General features: G+C 39.8%; 1 protein-coding gene across 1 annotated transcript in view; it reads left to right on the top strand.

Annotated features, from left to right (window-relative positions):
- The first annotated feature begins 3,797 nt into the window (after positions 1-3,797).
- The window catches only part of LOC138049199 (regucalcin-like), a 12,061-nt gene continuing 858 nt past the window's right edge, over positions 3,798-15,000 (top strand). Inside the window, exons 1-12 of the mRNA XM_068895374.1 lie at positions 3,798-3,980; positions 5,297-5,333; positions 8,136-8,206; positions 9,275-9,308; positions 9,513-9,556; positions 9,659-9,677; positions 10,070-10,125; positions 10,261-10,305; positions 10,783-10,853; positions 11,161-11,245; positions 12,879-12,944; positions 14,014-14,135. Of these exons, the coding sequence (XP_068751475.1) occupies positions 3,819-3,980; positions 5,297-5,333; positions 8,136-8,206; positions 9,275-9,308; positions 9,513-9,556; positions 9,659-9,677; positions 10,070-10,125; positions 10,261-10,305; positions 10,783-10,853; positions 11,161-11,245; positions 12,879-12,944; positions 14,014-14,135 (812 nt within the window). The 5' untranslated portion in view covers positions 3,798-3,818. The remainder of the gene's footprint in view (positions 3,981-5,296; positions 5,334-8,135; positions 8,207-9,274; positions 9,309-9,512; positions 9,557-9,658; positions 9,678-10,069; positions 10,126-10,260; positions 10,306-10,782; positions 10,854-11,160; positions 11,246-12,878; positions 12,945-14,013; positions 14,136-15,000) is intronic.

Below are 15,000 nucleotides of genomic sequence, written 5' to 3'. Positions count from 1 at the left end.
TCATTTTAAAACCTGTTAACTCATTCAGTACGGATAAAACCAGGTAGCGCATTCCATAACTTGGCCGATACTGAAGTAAGAAAGAGAATTAAGACCATAACTGGTTGTTCTAGGTTTATTGAGAAACAGAATGTAATTTCCGCGAACATCATGAGAACTGAGAAGACCGAAGAGAAAACTCGGTTTTTTTTTATATGCAGCAGAAGTAAAGTCCTTCAAAAGCAGACTTTTATAGTATTAATATGAAGAAATGTTGAATGCGCTTATTGCATAGAGATCATATGGAGTTTGCCTTTCGTAATATGCAAATGTAAATCTCAGTATTCTCTTAGTTACATTATACCGTTCTTTTGACAAGAACAACTGACGAAACGCCAGCCTTTGCTACAAGAATAACAGCGAAAAAAGCACTACTTTGTCGCGAATTTTCTATAACAAAAACGTGTTCAGAAATCAAAAGTCTACATTGACAGCACACACCAGGGCTCAGTAGTCCTTAGTATCTGGCTAGAAAATTTCTTCTCACTTTTTCCTCCGGTCGCTCTTCAGCCATTTGATGAGGTCCTGTCTCGTGCTTCTCAAGTTGCCTCGTTCCTTCTTCCTAAAAGAATTCTGGGTAATTCTGCCATTCCGTGACAAGGGAAGACCCCGATTCTCATTTCATGGATTTTTTTTATAAATGCCACCCAGTTCTACCAGCAAAATACCGCATCCATTCACGTTTTTAGCTCTCAAAACTTGCCCAAATTGTATCGGTATGTCCTGGAATTCGTCCGCAGAAAGGCCAGAGAGACAATTTCACTCGTGACCCACCAGCTTTGCAACAAAGCATTTTAGGCGACGCAGTCTGCACGAAACCCTCTCTCACCTCTGTCTCAAGGACACCAGACTCCCACGGTTCGTACATCTACGCTTTTGCCTGTACAATCAAATGAAATGTCAACTCCTTGTAAAAACCAGCGTCTTTTTTTGGTATGGTAGGTATCGGAGGGCCAAAACATTTGCGCATGAGCTGACGGAATGTTTGAAAAAGAGAGAAAAATGCAGTATCTCTAGAGATGGCGCTGGACCGTCTTACCAAACGAGTCATCCCGGGATTTCGGCCCGTGTGATCGCTTTTGGACGCAGTTGGCCCTTTGCTGCTTTGTTCTACCGACCTCTGATTCCTCCGTCTAATTTAAAGTCATATGGCGATCGAGCCTTTTCAGTTTGTTCCCCGAAGCTATGGAATAGCCTTCTAGGGCACATCAAGCGAGCCACAAGTGTTTATGCATATCTTTTTAGAATTCATTTTTGTCCTGATTGACTCTTTTTGGCTTTTATCTGATTCAACTGTGTCTTTAATTTTTTTTTAAGTTTCTACTTTGTATTAGTTGTAAAGTGCCTTAGAGCTTTTATTAGTGCGCTTTATAAGTGTATGAAATATTATTATTGTTATTGTCAATTATCAACTTGATTATGGGTCAGGGCTGAAAGCGTCCCTTGCAAAAACAAAGCTTTATGGCATAAGAGCTGCAGGGATCACTTGAGCAATACCAAATTAGAACGTGCAAGAAGAAAGGAGAAAAAGGAGAGAATCAAGGAAAGAAAGGTCTGTAAAGACACGAAGGTCACCGTCATCTGTTCAGCCAAGACCCTCAAATGAAACTTGTTTTTTCTGCGACGGTGAGGCCAACACTTCATCTCCACTCCATGCGGTATCGACATTTGATGTTGATGGCAAGGTGAGAGGACGAGGGAAGGAACTGATTGCTGTGTACACTAAAGATGTCATGAGCAGTGAAGTTGTAGAAACAGTAAGGATTATCCCCCAAGTTGGAAAGTCATAGTATGATAAGTGTGCAAGAAAGGCTAATTGATAGATCCAGGCCTGTCAAAGACACTATCAAGAAGAACGATCTGTCTCTGTTCAGCAACTCAAACAAGAAGTCCATGACAAAGGAAGAGTCCCAGGTCTTGGCATTAAAGAATGACTGTGCACTTTTTTCTCGGCTCTACTCTGCTTGCAAATGTAGGGAGGGAAATCTTGATGAATTTTTGTAAGTTTGAGAATCAACCATGACCACCTGCACTTGCACAAAATTATCAACTCAGGGGAGGTCAAAAGGCCGACTTAGTGAAGTGTCTAGAACGTCTTCATGTCACTGAGGTCAATCAACAGCCAGTGTTTGATGAAGTACTCCTCCGGCAATGGAGCAGTAGCCATTGAGATGCTGTTGCCTGAAACAGCAGACACATTCCAAGAGTACATTGATGCGGTATTCAGACCATTTATTAACAGACAACTGCAATCCGCAACCGTGTAGACATTACTTGGGACGTATACAAGCAGGATTCCCTCAAGAGTACAACGAGAGCGCAAAGAAGATGGGACATTCTAGACAGGCTCTAGAAATGTGAAGTTTGTGTCAGCCTAGATTTCATGTTGAACCCTATATGCACTTTATCCGATGTGAAGTCTGTTGCAGTGTGTTAAAGTAACTCTATAACAAGACAAAGGAAATGCGTTACAATAAAACATTTCTTCGGATATTTAGCTAGAATTCTGTGTAACAACACTGTTAACAAATGTCGTTTCTCATTTTTAAAAAAATGGTCACGTGATCAGCCACTTGTCACTCTTTTGTAATATCGAAGGTAGCCTTTTGTTAACGAGCGAGAAAAATAACAAATTACGTTTAGAAAACTCTCTAAAATAGCCATGATTAGTCTAAGCCTCGTTTCCATGCAGAAGCCACATTGGTAATTTGTCGACATGTGCATTACAAATTTTCAATCAGCTCAGGTGGCTCTGAATCCGCTACACAGAGTTTTTTAAACTTTGCAGAGAGTTTCATCTTGGCCTGCTGATCACTTTTGTGCAATAAAAAGATGAGTTTATTTTTCAGATATGAGTAACCCAAGCCAAAATATAGGGTGTTTTTGCAAGGCTTTCTTGTTGCCATGGTAACTTGTTACGTCACAAAAATGACTGCATCTTGTTCAGCAATAATTGATGTTCACATGGTACCATAACATTGCTGTTACGTAATAAAGCGTTGTAGTGTCAATCCTTCTACTAACAAGTTCTCTTGAAATTCGAGGTGGCTCAAACCAGTTTCAACACTTTTAGGGAGACCTTGTTATTAAAAGGATTGACACTGCAATACTTTATCACGTAACAGCAATATTATGGTGCCATGTAAAACATCAATTATTGCTTAACAAGATGCAGTCATTTTTGTGACATAACAAGTTACCATGGTAATAAGAAAGCCTTGCAAAAACACCCTCTATTTTAGCTTTAGTTGCTCATATCTGAAAAACGAACTCCGTGACCCAAATTTTTTATCGCACAAAAGTAATCAGCAAGCCAAGGTTAAACTCTCTGCAAAGTTTAAAAGAATTCCGTGGAGTAGATTCAGAGCTATCTTAAATTTTCAACTATTTAAGGTGGCTCTGAATCTGCTCCACATAATTTTTTTAAACTTTGCAGAACGTTTTATTCTGGCATGTTGATTACATTTCAGAAATAAAAATGGGGGTCACCGAGTTCGTTTTTGAGATATGAGCAGCTAAAGCCAAAATATGGGGTGTTATTACAGGGCTTTCCTGTTGCCACGGTAACGTTTTGCGTCACAAAAATGACTGCATCTTGTTAAGCAATAATTGGTGTTTGACATGGTACCATAACATTGCTGTTAAGTGATAAAATGTTGTAGTGTCAATCCTTCTATATGAGAATGTTTCTTTCAAGTGTGGAAACCGGTTTGAGCCCCTTAACAGTGGAGTCAGCAGCTGGACTATTACCCAAAAACCTTTTGACTTTGACTTTCAAAATGACTTTCAAAATGGCGGCCGTTGCCTGTGAGATTTCTGTTGTGAAAGAGAGATGTGCACAACTTGGAGAGGGACCTCATTGGGACGAAAGCACTCGAAGGTTAATATGGGTGGACATATTTGGGCAGAGCGTTCATCTGCTTGATCCAATAACGGGAAAGGTAAGGTATGTTCAGTTCTACGTTGGTTGCGCTGTCATAAATTGATTGCTCAGGTAAGCTTTCGTGCAGTGTCACGCAATCATTTTTTATTGCTTCGAATCGAAACTGCTAAAATCTCCAGTAGAGTCGACCGTTTGGTCTGTTATTGCACCAAGAAAAATTGCATTGTTAACGTGATTGCATGCACAACCGATTGAATCCGGCGGGTCTAAAACACAGGTCACAGTCCACAGGTCACTCGTTGCAGGTCATTGTTTCACGTTTTGGAAAGTAACCAAAACCCTCAATTTTGTTTGTTTGTTATTTATTTGTTTAAGCAGGTTGAAGTTTTGGCAACTATTCAGCTGATGTGGACCTGCTATACCCACCCACCCACATACATGTACACACAGAGAACAGCCACAACACCGGGAACTTCATCCCCTACTCTTCTCGAATAGTGTGTGGGTTCTTTAACGTCCCACAGGGAACTAATGAACATGGAAGTTATTTGTGAGATGGGACCTCCGGCTTATCATCCTTATCCGAGAAGACTTGAAAGTCTAACCATTTGCGGATGTAATTACAAAGGCAGCACTTTCTCCTCAGTTATTTAAAGACCCTGAGCATGGCAGCCCGGTGCTCAACCAACTGAGCTAAGCCTAGGCCTAAGGTTGGTTTTTAGGCCTAGGGTTAGCCAAATTGAGGGTTTTGGGTTACTTTCAAAAAGGTAAAACAATGACCTGCAATGAGTGACCTGTGGAATGTGACCTGTGTTTATTGAATCTAGTCTGAGCGCTGGGCATCTCTCAAAGAATATCTTGGAGGGTGTTTCGGCCTAATGTTAGGATTAGCAAGGGATTGGGTTGTTTCAGCCATGGTTAAAGAATGACCTGCAACCCTATCCTGCACCCTGCAGTTTACACCCTCAGGGAAAGTCAAATGCTGATCAGTAGCCATAAGCATGAGAAAGTACACATTGCAACAGTGATTGAGACTTCCTTCAAACATGACATAGCTATAGAGATACTGGGGGTGTCTGTTGATGAGAACTTGAACTTTAGTCATCATGTTATGTTTAATGGCCGCTTAATACTCCGTGGGGATTTTTTCACTTTTGCTTCCCCAGGGTTGGGCATTTGCCAAGGAGGTCAGCTGGGGGCTTGGGAATTTGCAAAAACACGCTTTCCTTTCAATTTTAAAAGTACAAAAATGTACTGCATGTTTCACTGGTTCTTTTCAATTTTCAATTTTGTATTTAGATCCTGAGGGAGCTTTAGAAGGCTTCGTTTAAAATAACTTGTCGCTGCTTATTTACTTACTAAAAGTATTTTCAGGATGAAAAATACAATTTTGATGGACCGGTAGGAGCAGGTAAGGCTTATTAATTTTTTTATTCTTGTTTCTTTTGCTAATTACACATGGCTACAAACCCTATGAGTGGTTGTCAGGGAGTTTTTTAAGACTTTTACTTTGGGTTAAAGAGCACAGAACGCGTCATCACAAAGGAATGCAAATGCGAGAAATTTACTCACAAATAATCAAATTACATAGAGTTCACATCAAGTTGAAGTGTGGACGTGTGGAAGTTTGGCAGTGTGGAAGTGTGGAAGTTTGGCAGTGTGGAAGTTAAACATAACCCTAAACACATAAAAAATAATTATTGCATCGAATTGACATTGAGTTGAGGTGTGGAAGTGTGGAAGGAAGTTTGGGAGTTAGGGCTAAGGGTTTAGGGTTTAGGGTTGTACCTAGGAATTTGTCATTTTTTGTAAAAAGAAAGTAGATAGAGAGGATAGGACTGTTCTTTAAACAAGAACTTGAAAGCCGTGCTTAGATTATTTGAGGTAGGCTACTTTAGCTGATAGCATTATACTGAAGGTGCATGGGAAGACAAAAGGGGCCAAAGGAGCAAAGAAAGGGGATAAAGAAAAACAACAGGACAAAGTCATAATTATACACAAAATGATCAACTTGCCCAGTGCCTAGCACTCAATTCAAATCACTTTAATTCTTTATTCACACTATCCAAAGCATTTCCATACAATTTATATTGTAATGATAATTAAAAAATGGCTTTTACTTCGGGTAGAAGAGCACAGAATTCGTCATCACAAAGGAATGCAAATGCGAGAAATTTACTCACAAGTAATTGTTACATCGAGTTTACATCGAGTTGAAGTGTGGAAGTGTCAGTGGAAGTTTGGCAGTGTGGAAGTTAACCCTGAAACCCTGATGACCCCTTGTACAAAGCTCTGGTTGAGGGGGAAGGGTTGGGGCTTATGGACTTAATTTAATGTGTTGTAGTTACTGTAACTAGTACTGTATTAAGCCACTTTGAAGGCATCTCTGTCAACCTTGCTTTTGAAACTGATCTTTCTTTATGATAATGTAACAGCCTCTCTGTTTCCATTAATAAATGAGATGCCTGCTTCTGATGATGTGTTTAAGTGTTTATTAACGAAAGTTACTGTAACAGTACATGTACGTACACTCAAAAGCCATGCCCCCTTTAACAACATCTTGGTCCACTTAGAAATCTTTCTCTCCTGAGAGTGAGACTTACAGAATTTAGTCAGTTTAATGCCACACTATTTTAAGCAATAGAGGACATTTTCCGTGTTTCCATAGCCTCATCTAAACACGAGGGGGAGCTAGGAGAATTCAAGAGAGTTATGCAAACCTGAGGCGCAGTCAAGGGTTTGCATAACTGTCAAGAATTCTCCCAACTTCCCCAACAAATGAAGGAAAATGCTGGTTTCTACTTCTTGATTGAAACATATTCTCTTGATACACGCTCATATTTCCTACCAGCCAATCAAAACGCGCATGTGACAATACATAACCAATCAAGATTCGTGTGATGTCACAGCCGTGTTTCCATACTTTCATCTAAACACAGCTATTGACCAATGAGAGTGTGTGTACTATACCCAATTATTTTATAATAACCTTTAGTCATCAGTGGGACCACTTAAAGGGGTTCTTCTTAACTGCAGGCCCAGTTACTATGTAAACTTCCATGGGCCCTTTCTCAGGTTGTAAAACAGCAATAGACTACCCGTAGGCCATACATGGTTTATTGGTGAACACTCTCAGTTAATGGACGTTGGCCATATTTGTCGAAGTCATGTGACCACAACAGAAGGAACCCTAAACCCAATGCACGATACATTTTGAACGAATAAAGTTTACTTGATCAGACAATGAACTTCATTAGCATAAATGTCACAGATGGGTTTGTTGAAATTTTGAATTTTATTGAAGATATGAAATTTTTAAGGGTTGTGATCACAGATTGCTAGCAATTGTATTGGATCTACTTTAAAAAATGCTAATCCAATACACAGGATGATTCAGGGTTTTTTTTTTCTTTCTGTGCATAGTATAGCACAGAAGTACATGTAGTTTCCTTTTTGCCTTCATGTAATTTCAGGTAATTTCTTCTCACATATAACCTGTCTCACATGTAAATATTTATGTCTTTGTGCAGTATACACCTAATTCCAAAATGGCTGCCATTTTAGTATTCTTTTGTTTCCTTGCAAATTGGCCCTTTTGGCCTCACTTTCAAACGTAAAATTCAAAAGAATACCCTTATTTGACCTTGAACAAGGCCAAAAGGGCCAACTTGCAATCAAACAAAAGAACACTGACACTGTGGCCATTTTGGAATAAGGTGTATATGTGCACCTCACTTATAATCTAATCTCACATATAATCTAAAATCTCAAACTTCGGCCTAGCTGTAGTGACCTTGCTATCGCTTGATCAGCACGGCAAGGCAGGCCTCAGTTTGAGATTTTGCTGTAACAACTTCACTCTCGGTTATTAAGTAGTGTTATTGGTCACAAGCTGATGTAATGCCTTATTGTTATCCTGTGAGAGCGGGCCATAACTAACAGCCAAGGGTCCCACAGAACTTCTTTCCATAATGTAAGTGTCAAGCACTTTCCTCAAAATCCTAGCTGTTCCTGATAAGGTTGTCTTTTGTAAGAATACTGTTCCAACATCAAAAGAAAGGACTTTAATCCACTTCTCTAATTCTTTCAACACTGAGGACCTACTACCACTACTACTAGTTACTACTACTACTATATTCAAATGCTGGTTCTTATACTGATCATGTCCGTTGCTGAGATGCTTCGGTCTTATGTTAGTTGTTTTTTCTTGAAGCTGTCCCAAGAAAAAAGGGTGGATCATTAGTTGTAGCAGCAAAAAGAGATTTTATTTTCCTGGACTTAGAGGTTTGTTATTGTGCATAGATGGCAGTTACCTTTTCAAAGAGAAAGGAAAGTGTGAACACAGGAAGAAATTGACAGTTTACTTTTCTTTAATATTAATCGCAGCTACAGAGTCAAATAACGGCTGCATAGCTCATAACTGCATCATGCAGTCACATTAAAGCATATCTACGATGCGGCCAACCAACCACCCAAGTGAGCAAATGTGAGAATGATATACACAGTAAATAAAATGGTGACAATGGAACCCACTGGAAACTCGGAAAAGTCAGAAGAGCCCCAGTGGGTTCCATTGTCATTGTCGTTTACTGTGTATATAATTCTCACATTTGCTCACTTGGGTGGTTGGTTGGCCGCATCATAGATAGGCTTTAATATGACTGCGTGATGCAGTTATGAGCTATGCTGCCATTATTTGACTCTGTAGCTGCGTGATGCAGCTTGAGTCAAAGACCCTCATTTCGACCTTGCTCACCATAGTGTCTCTAGTAGCTCAGTGGTTAGAGCATCCAACTAGATCACGGATGGTCGTGGGTTCAAATCTCATCTGGGGCTCGGATTTTTCCGAGTTTCCAGTGGGTTCCATTGTCACCATTTCATATACTGTACATAAAAAAGCCCACACACTATTCAAGAACAGTAAGGGATGGAGTTCCTGGTGTTGTGGCTGTCCTTTGTGAGTGTATGGGTGGGTGGATATACATGTACACGTACACTGTAGCAATTCCACATCATCATCATCAAACTTCAATCTGCTCTAGCAAATAAATAACCAAAAAAGGGAAGTGCAACCTTGAGATTTGACCAAATGAGTTTTCACCTGAATGCCACAATAGTGCCTATAATCAGGTGTTGACCAATTCTTGTTGTTTTACGAAGTGGCTTTTTTGACGTGATAAATAAGATTAGCAAGAGGTAGATCTGCTAATTAATGTGACTACTTATATTAACTTCCTTTTTCAGGGACGTATCTAGGCAAATCTGAAGTGTGTTAATTATTCAGAGACAATTGCAATACACTTTCAAATTAAGTTGCTCATCAATAATTCCTGTTTTTGTTTTTGTTTTAAGACAGGGAAGCAAGAAATAGTAGCCTCAATCGATGGTTAGTTTGTGACCTACCGTATGGAATTGTGCTGCTTAATTTGTTTTGGTATCTTTTCTTACCTTCATAATGGTTTTAGTATAATTTTGTTCGTCATTGCTGGCTGTAATTTAAAGGTTTAAATCCTGTACTGTTCGCTTTTTTATTCACATGATTAGAGTGTCTTTGTTTTTCATGACATGACTTTGTGTTGACTACTTTCAGGTGACAAACCAGGAAATCGTTTCAATGATGGAAAATGTGACCCAGTTAGTAATGATAATTATTCTCTTTGTTACGTCAGTTAATTTATTTTGCATAACAACGAGTGATTTTAAGTGATATTATGTAACATCAATTTTTATTTTCAGGCTGGGCGCTTCTGGGCAGGTAGATGAACACACTTTTCAGTGCCCCTGTTGGGTAAAATGATGGTGCTGGAAATTACTGCTACCATACTGATACCATATTCAGCATCTTGCCACAATGCTCTGAGAAGAGGAGTGAGAAAATAAAGATTTGTTCATCAGCAACATACGAAAACATATTATTGTTTTTGCTGTCATGAATATAACTGGCCAAGAACCTACATTCTGTGTGGACCCAAGTGGGAATCATGCAACTTCCAGATGATTATAATCATTTGTTTCATTAGTTTCAAATGATCAGTTAGTGTTATTTCATATTTGATTCACCCATCGCCAGGTAACAGCCTCACATCCTTCTCATAACTGCAGTATTATTTAGAGTAGGCTGTTTTCTCTGCTTTTTTTAATTTGTAGGCTCCATGGGCCCAGAACCAATTCCCACCAAGGTTGTACCACATCAAGGATCATTGGTTAGTATTGCTTTACAGATTTTGAAGATCTTGTATTGCTCATACATGTTTATTGTACTTGAACCTTATCTTAAAATGGTCAAGGTTACATGTGAATGTGAATAACTGAAATGTATCTCTTTGTTATATTTTCAGTATTCATTAAATTATGATTACAAGGTTCAAAGCCATGTGGATAAGGTAACCAGTGTTGGAAAGTGCAGAGGTTTTTTTTCTATAATTTAGGTGTCAAAAGTAAATGCACAAAATTTTTGCTTTGGTGTACAGTGTAGGACAGCGACATAGATTTTACTCTACACCAGATGATTTTACTCATCAACTAGAGGCCCTTTATGTGTAAATGGGTTAACAACATTTCCCTCTGAAGCAAATTTACAACCAGTACTAGTCAGAGGCAAGCATGTTTCCCCGTGCTTATTAACATGTGCATTTATTAAATGCTTAGTGTTATGCCATTGAATTTTTGTCTTTTCTCTGTTGTGATTAGTCCAAGTAATTACTTTAATCTTTTAGGTTTTATGGCACCCAGTTGGTACAAATGTAACTGCTTCAAAATTTTAACCGAAACCCTGAGAGATAAGTGTCGTGTGACTCGCATCCTATTTAGATTTGAAAGAATATTTGTTTTCACGGTCAGGTCCATGGTTTTTTTCCCAGATCTCGATATCGAATGGTATTGCTTGGGATACAGGCAAGAGAATATTCTATCATGTGGATACTGCTGATAGGTAAATCTGCTGAAATGCATTTCCGTGAGCCAGTTTGTGGGGGGAAGGGCCAAACCGACTCACTGTACCCTTTCTTCTTGCTTTCCTTCCCATCTGCTTCCCATTTCCTTGGCCCCAGGATACACTAAAGAAGGAAGAAGGCAAAAAAAGCTTTATTCAATGTGATTGGAACCCTGTAGGTTGTAAATGCTACTCAGTGAGGACCAATCCTATTGTATATGACAACTAATAATAACAATTTAATTAAAAATATATGGAAAATTATTTGTATGTTACCTTCTCGCTAATTTTGCACGTTTTTCCGCAGAAAAATAGACGCGTTTGATTATGACGAAACAAGTGGAGCTCTTTTCAACAGGAGAACAGTTATCAACGTTGATCCTGCCATCGGGGTATGGTCCTCATATTGTAGGGTTTTGCCTCCAAACCGCCTCCCAGTTCTGGCTGTAAACCCTTTCCAAAACTAAATGATATCTGAGGCAAAAACCTTACATTCCTTCATAGCTGAGTGTGTCCGCACTGCTTATGCATGACACCGCTCAGGAAAGAGAACCTCCAATGAAGATACATTCGTTTTATTGGTCAGGCCCCAGTTCAATGGCCGGATACGTTTTGAGCGGTTTTCAAATGAGTGTCGTAAAACCAAAACCAAAGTAATTACTTTGGCCAATCAAAAAGGGCGGAGACAATCCAGTAAACCAATGAAAACTCGAAGTAATTACACGTAGCCGGCACAAAGCGCGGGAAAATGTGCACGCGCAAGCCACGATTGGTTTTGGTTTAACTTCTGATTGGTTGAAAAAGTGGCGCGAGAATTTTGAACCAATCACTGAGTGAGGTAATGCAAAACCAAAGTAATTCGCTAATTACTTTCGACACTCTATTGAAAACCGCTCTATCCGGTGGATAAGTCACTGTGCGTCAGTTTCAATCTCTGCCAAAATTTGAGTATTTTGCCCTCGTAAGTGTAAATATGCACGCTCGTTGAAGCACATCTTGTTAAAAGGTTTGCAAGAAAGTTTTGGCCAAAGTTTACCCGGAAGTATATAATTTTTATACTCTGGATAGTGACTTACAGTGTATCTCCTCGATAAAGTTATCCGTGCAATGAACATCTGGGCAGGGGCCTGGCGATATCATAGAAGCTTGTGGGGCCGCACAGTGTTTATTTATATTTAAGTAACATTTGAAATACACTGTAAACTCAGCAGCGTTAAGAAACCCAAGTAAACAAAGGAACTTGCAGTTGTCCATGATAGAGTGATAGAGTTAAATTGGGGACTACAAGGACAAAATTAATTTAACCATTAGTCAGAGAAGGACTTAAACAGTGTTTTTTGAAGGTACCAATATTTTTTTTCTTGATTCGTCCTTTCAGCCTTGCAGACAGGTGTAGAAAGAAGCCGACGATGGCTTTTCTTTGCTGTGTGATTAATTTAAAGCGGTCATACTTTATGGCTCCTGGCTGTTAAGAGGGAGAATAAACTTGAAATAAAACTCTCTTCAAACAAGTGTGCCATGTCCAGAAAAAAATATGAGTAGAACGTACATGTAATAATTTTAGCGTGATTGGAATCGAGAGATTTCGGCAGAATTGCTCAGCCTTCATCGATCTGTTTGAATGGGAGTGGTTCACAGCACTAAGGTCTGTAATCATTTATTCAGTTTGGTCTTTTATGGGAGTACAGCATCATAGATCTTTGGAAGTTCAAGTCCCTCGTCGCTGTTCAGCATAGGCTGCCTAGTCTTGATCTTTGTAGCCTGTTTGACATTTCCTTCATTTTCGATTCCAGTCGAACTAAATTGTTACATTATAGTTGACCATATTTTTGCGTATGTTGTCTTCAGAACGTGGAATGAACATTTTTGCTTCTGTAAAAGTTTGCTTAAAACGAAGGTTGATAAAAGTAAATCAACCACCGTAAGAAAGATTCGTGAACAGATGTTTGGAGCATTAACCTTTTGCGATAGCGAAGTTTCTCTGCAAACATGACTTTGTACTTGTGTGTGGTCTTGTGCTTTCAGCATCCTGATGGAATGACTATCGATGTTGAGGGAATGTTATGGGTTGCTATTTACAACGGATGGAAAGTAAGTCTGTTTATTGCCTAAAGGAGAAGTAATACCACTATGGCTTAAGATCTGCTTTGTGTGCCAGGTAATTGTTTCTATGATTGTTGTTAGGGCAAGGGGGTCCGTAGCACGATAGGTTGTGCTATTGTTCTTTAGTACGCATGCGTGAGTCGGTTGAAGGTGGCTGTGAGGTCACAAATTTAGCGGTCAACACTCATGGCCATCCCTTTTGTTCTACTTATACGGTATGTGTGCCACTCGTGTATTTGAATTGCCTTAAAAAAAAAAAACAATTCTCGAAGCTAAGGATCATCACAGCCATCCTCCATCATACTTTCACCTCTTACATGATACAAAAGCAAACTCGAAGTCGGAAGTGATCAGCTTAGAGACGGCTTGATAGCTTTTTTTGCGTGAGAAATGTTAGCCTCACCTTGCCTAGCTTTGGTACCCTCCCTGTGTTCAGGTCTAGGCCGGTCGCTGTCATGGTAGAGGTGACAGCACTGCGTCAGAGTCTCTCCGGTCCAGTCTTTGATGTTGTCTGTCCATTGCCTAACCTGTGCCCCTTTTGTTCTCCACTTTCCCTGTGAGAATAGTGTCGGTTAGACACTCATGCGGCGTGATGTGGCGGAACGATTTGATTTTAGTTATTTTGATAAACTGTCAGAGTTCTGTCTTGACACCAAATATGCCTAGCACTGTTTCATTTCTTGTTTTCTACTTTCAGTCGATTTTTCATATTTTTCTATAGACTCACATTTCGAAGGTAAAATATGCCAAGTGCAACATGATTATACGGCCTGAATTGCATTAGGCATCGTTGCAACTGCTTAGTTTTCGTCCTTAATTGCGATGACCTTTTGCTCAGAAAATATATTTCTTACGGCAAAAAGACCATTTTTTGGAAAACAGTGGCGCTCGCTGTTCCCCTGTTATGTTAGCAACCCCCTCCACCCAAAGAGCTTGGTCCCAAGCTAACATCAGCGCAGGGCCGTGTCATCTTGTGTGATATCATTAAGTAGCATGTTTAAAAAAACCTTCTCTTTTTGGAATGCAACCAAGTTATTATGTTGTTGTTGAACCTCAGATAATTCGGTATGATCCCGACACTGGGAGATGTCTGAGTTATGTGGATCTTCCCGTACGGATAGTAACCTCATGTTGCTGGGCTGGCGCTAGTTATGATGAGCTTATTGTAACAAGTGAAAGGTGTGTCATTTTAAAAAAAACGTCATATGGATATAAAGTCGCGTAATCGTGTCGCTATTATTACCTCGAGGAATTAGATTGGTATAATTGGAATGCCGGGTTGGAAACCGCTAAAAGGTTCTCGTCAAATGCTCACGGATCCACATTGCCACGCCCTTATTAGAAAAGGAAAGATAAATGAGCCATGAAGTAAAAAAGCTCTTACGAGGCCAGTGAATACACCTTTTTCTTACTCGTTTGAATCCGTCGTGTTGTGGCGTTGATGCATGTTCCAGTGAACACTGCCGTTCTAGGCGGGGTTACGCGGGGTAGTTTTCTTCGATAAAAGTAAAGTTTACCTTGGGAAAATTGCGTTTTTTTGTGCGATCGATTTTTCCTTGAGGCAATTTACAAAAAGATGAAATTTTCATAATAATCTATAAGCAGAGGATGGAATTTCAAAAGCAGAACCCTAGGGAAATTGTAGGGCCGTTTCGTTTTCCCTTCTAAACATATTTCACCAATGGGGCGACGAAGTTGTTACACTGCACTTCCAAACTTCACTTCCGAATAATCAAGACCGTTTGGCTCATTTGGTTGAGCACCGGGCTGTTACGCGGGAGGTCGTGAGTTCAAGTCCGGCCGGACCAACACTCAGGAGGAGTGCTGCCTTTGCAACGCCATCTGCCAATGGTTAGACTCTAGAGTCTTCTCGGATAACGACTGTAAGCCGGAGGTCCCGTCTCCCTTGGGTATACTTAAACCACCTCAAGCGAATAAGTCGGACGCTTTTTGGAAACGAAATCTAATCATTTACTCCTGGGACTGTAGCATGCTTCAGTGAACTGGATAGACCGAATGCATAAATGGCGGCCAAAAAATATTC

Source organism: Montipora capricornis, chromosome 5 (assembly GCF_036669925.1).
Source record: "Montipora capricornis isolate CH-2021 chromosome 5, ASM3666992v2, whole genome shotgun sequence".
NCBI classification, from domain to species: domain Eukaryota; kingdom Metazoa; phylum Cnidaria; class Anthozoa; order Scleractinia; family Acroporidae; genus Montipora; species Montipora capricornis.
Note: the sequence above shows the minus strand (reverse complement) of the source record. Positions and strands in the feature narration are given on the sequence as shown.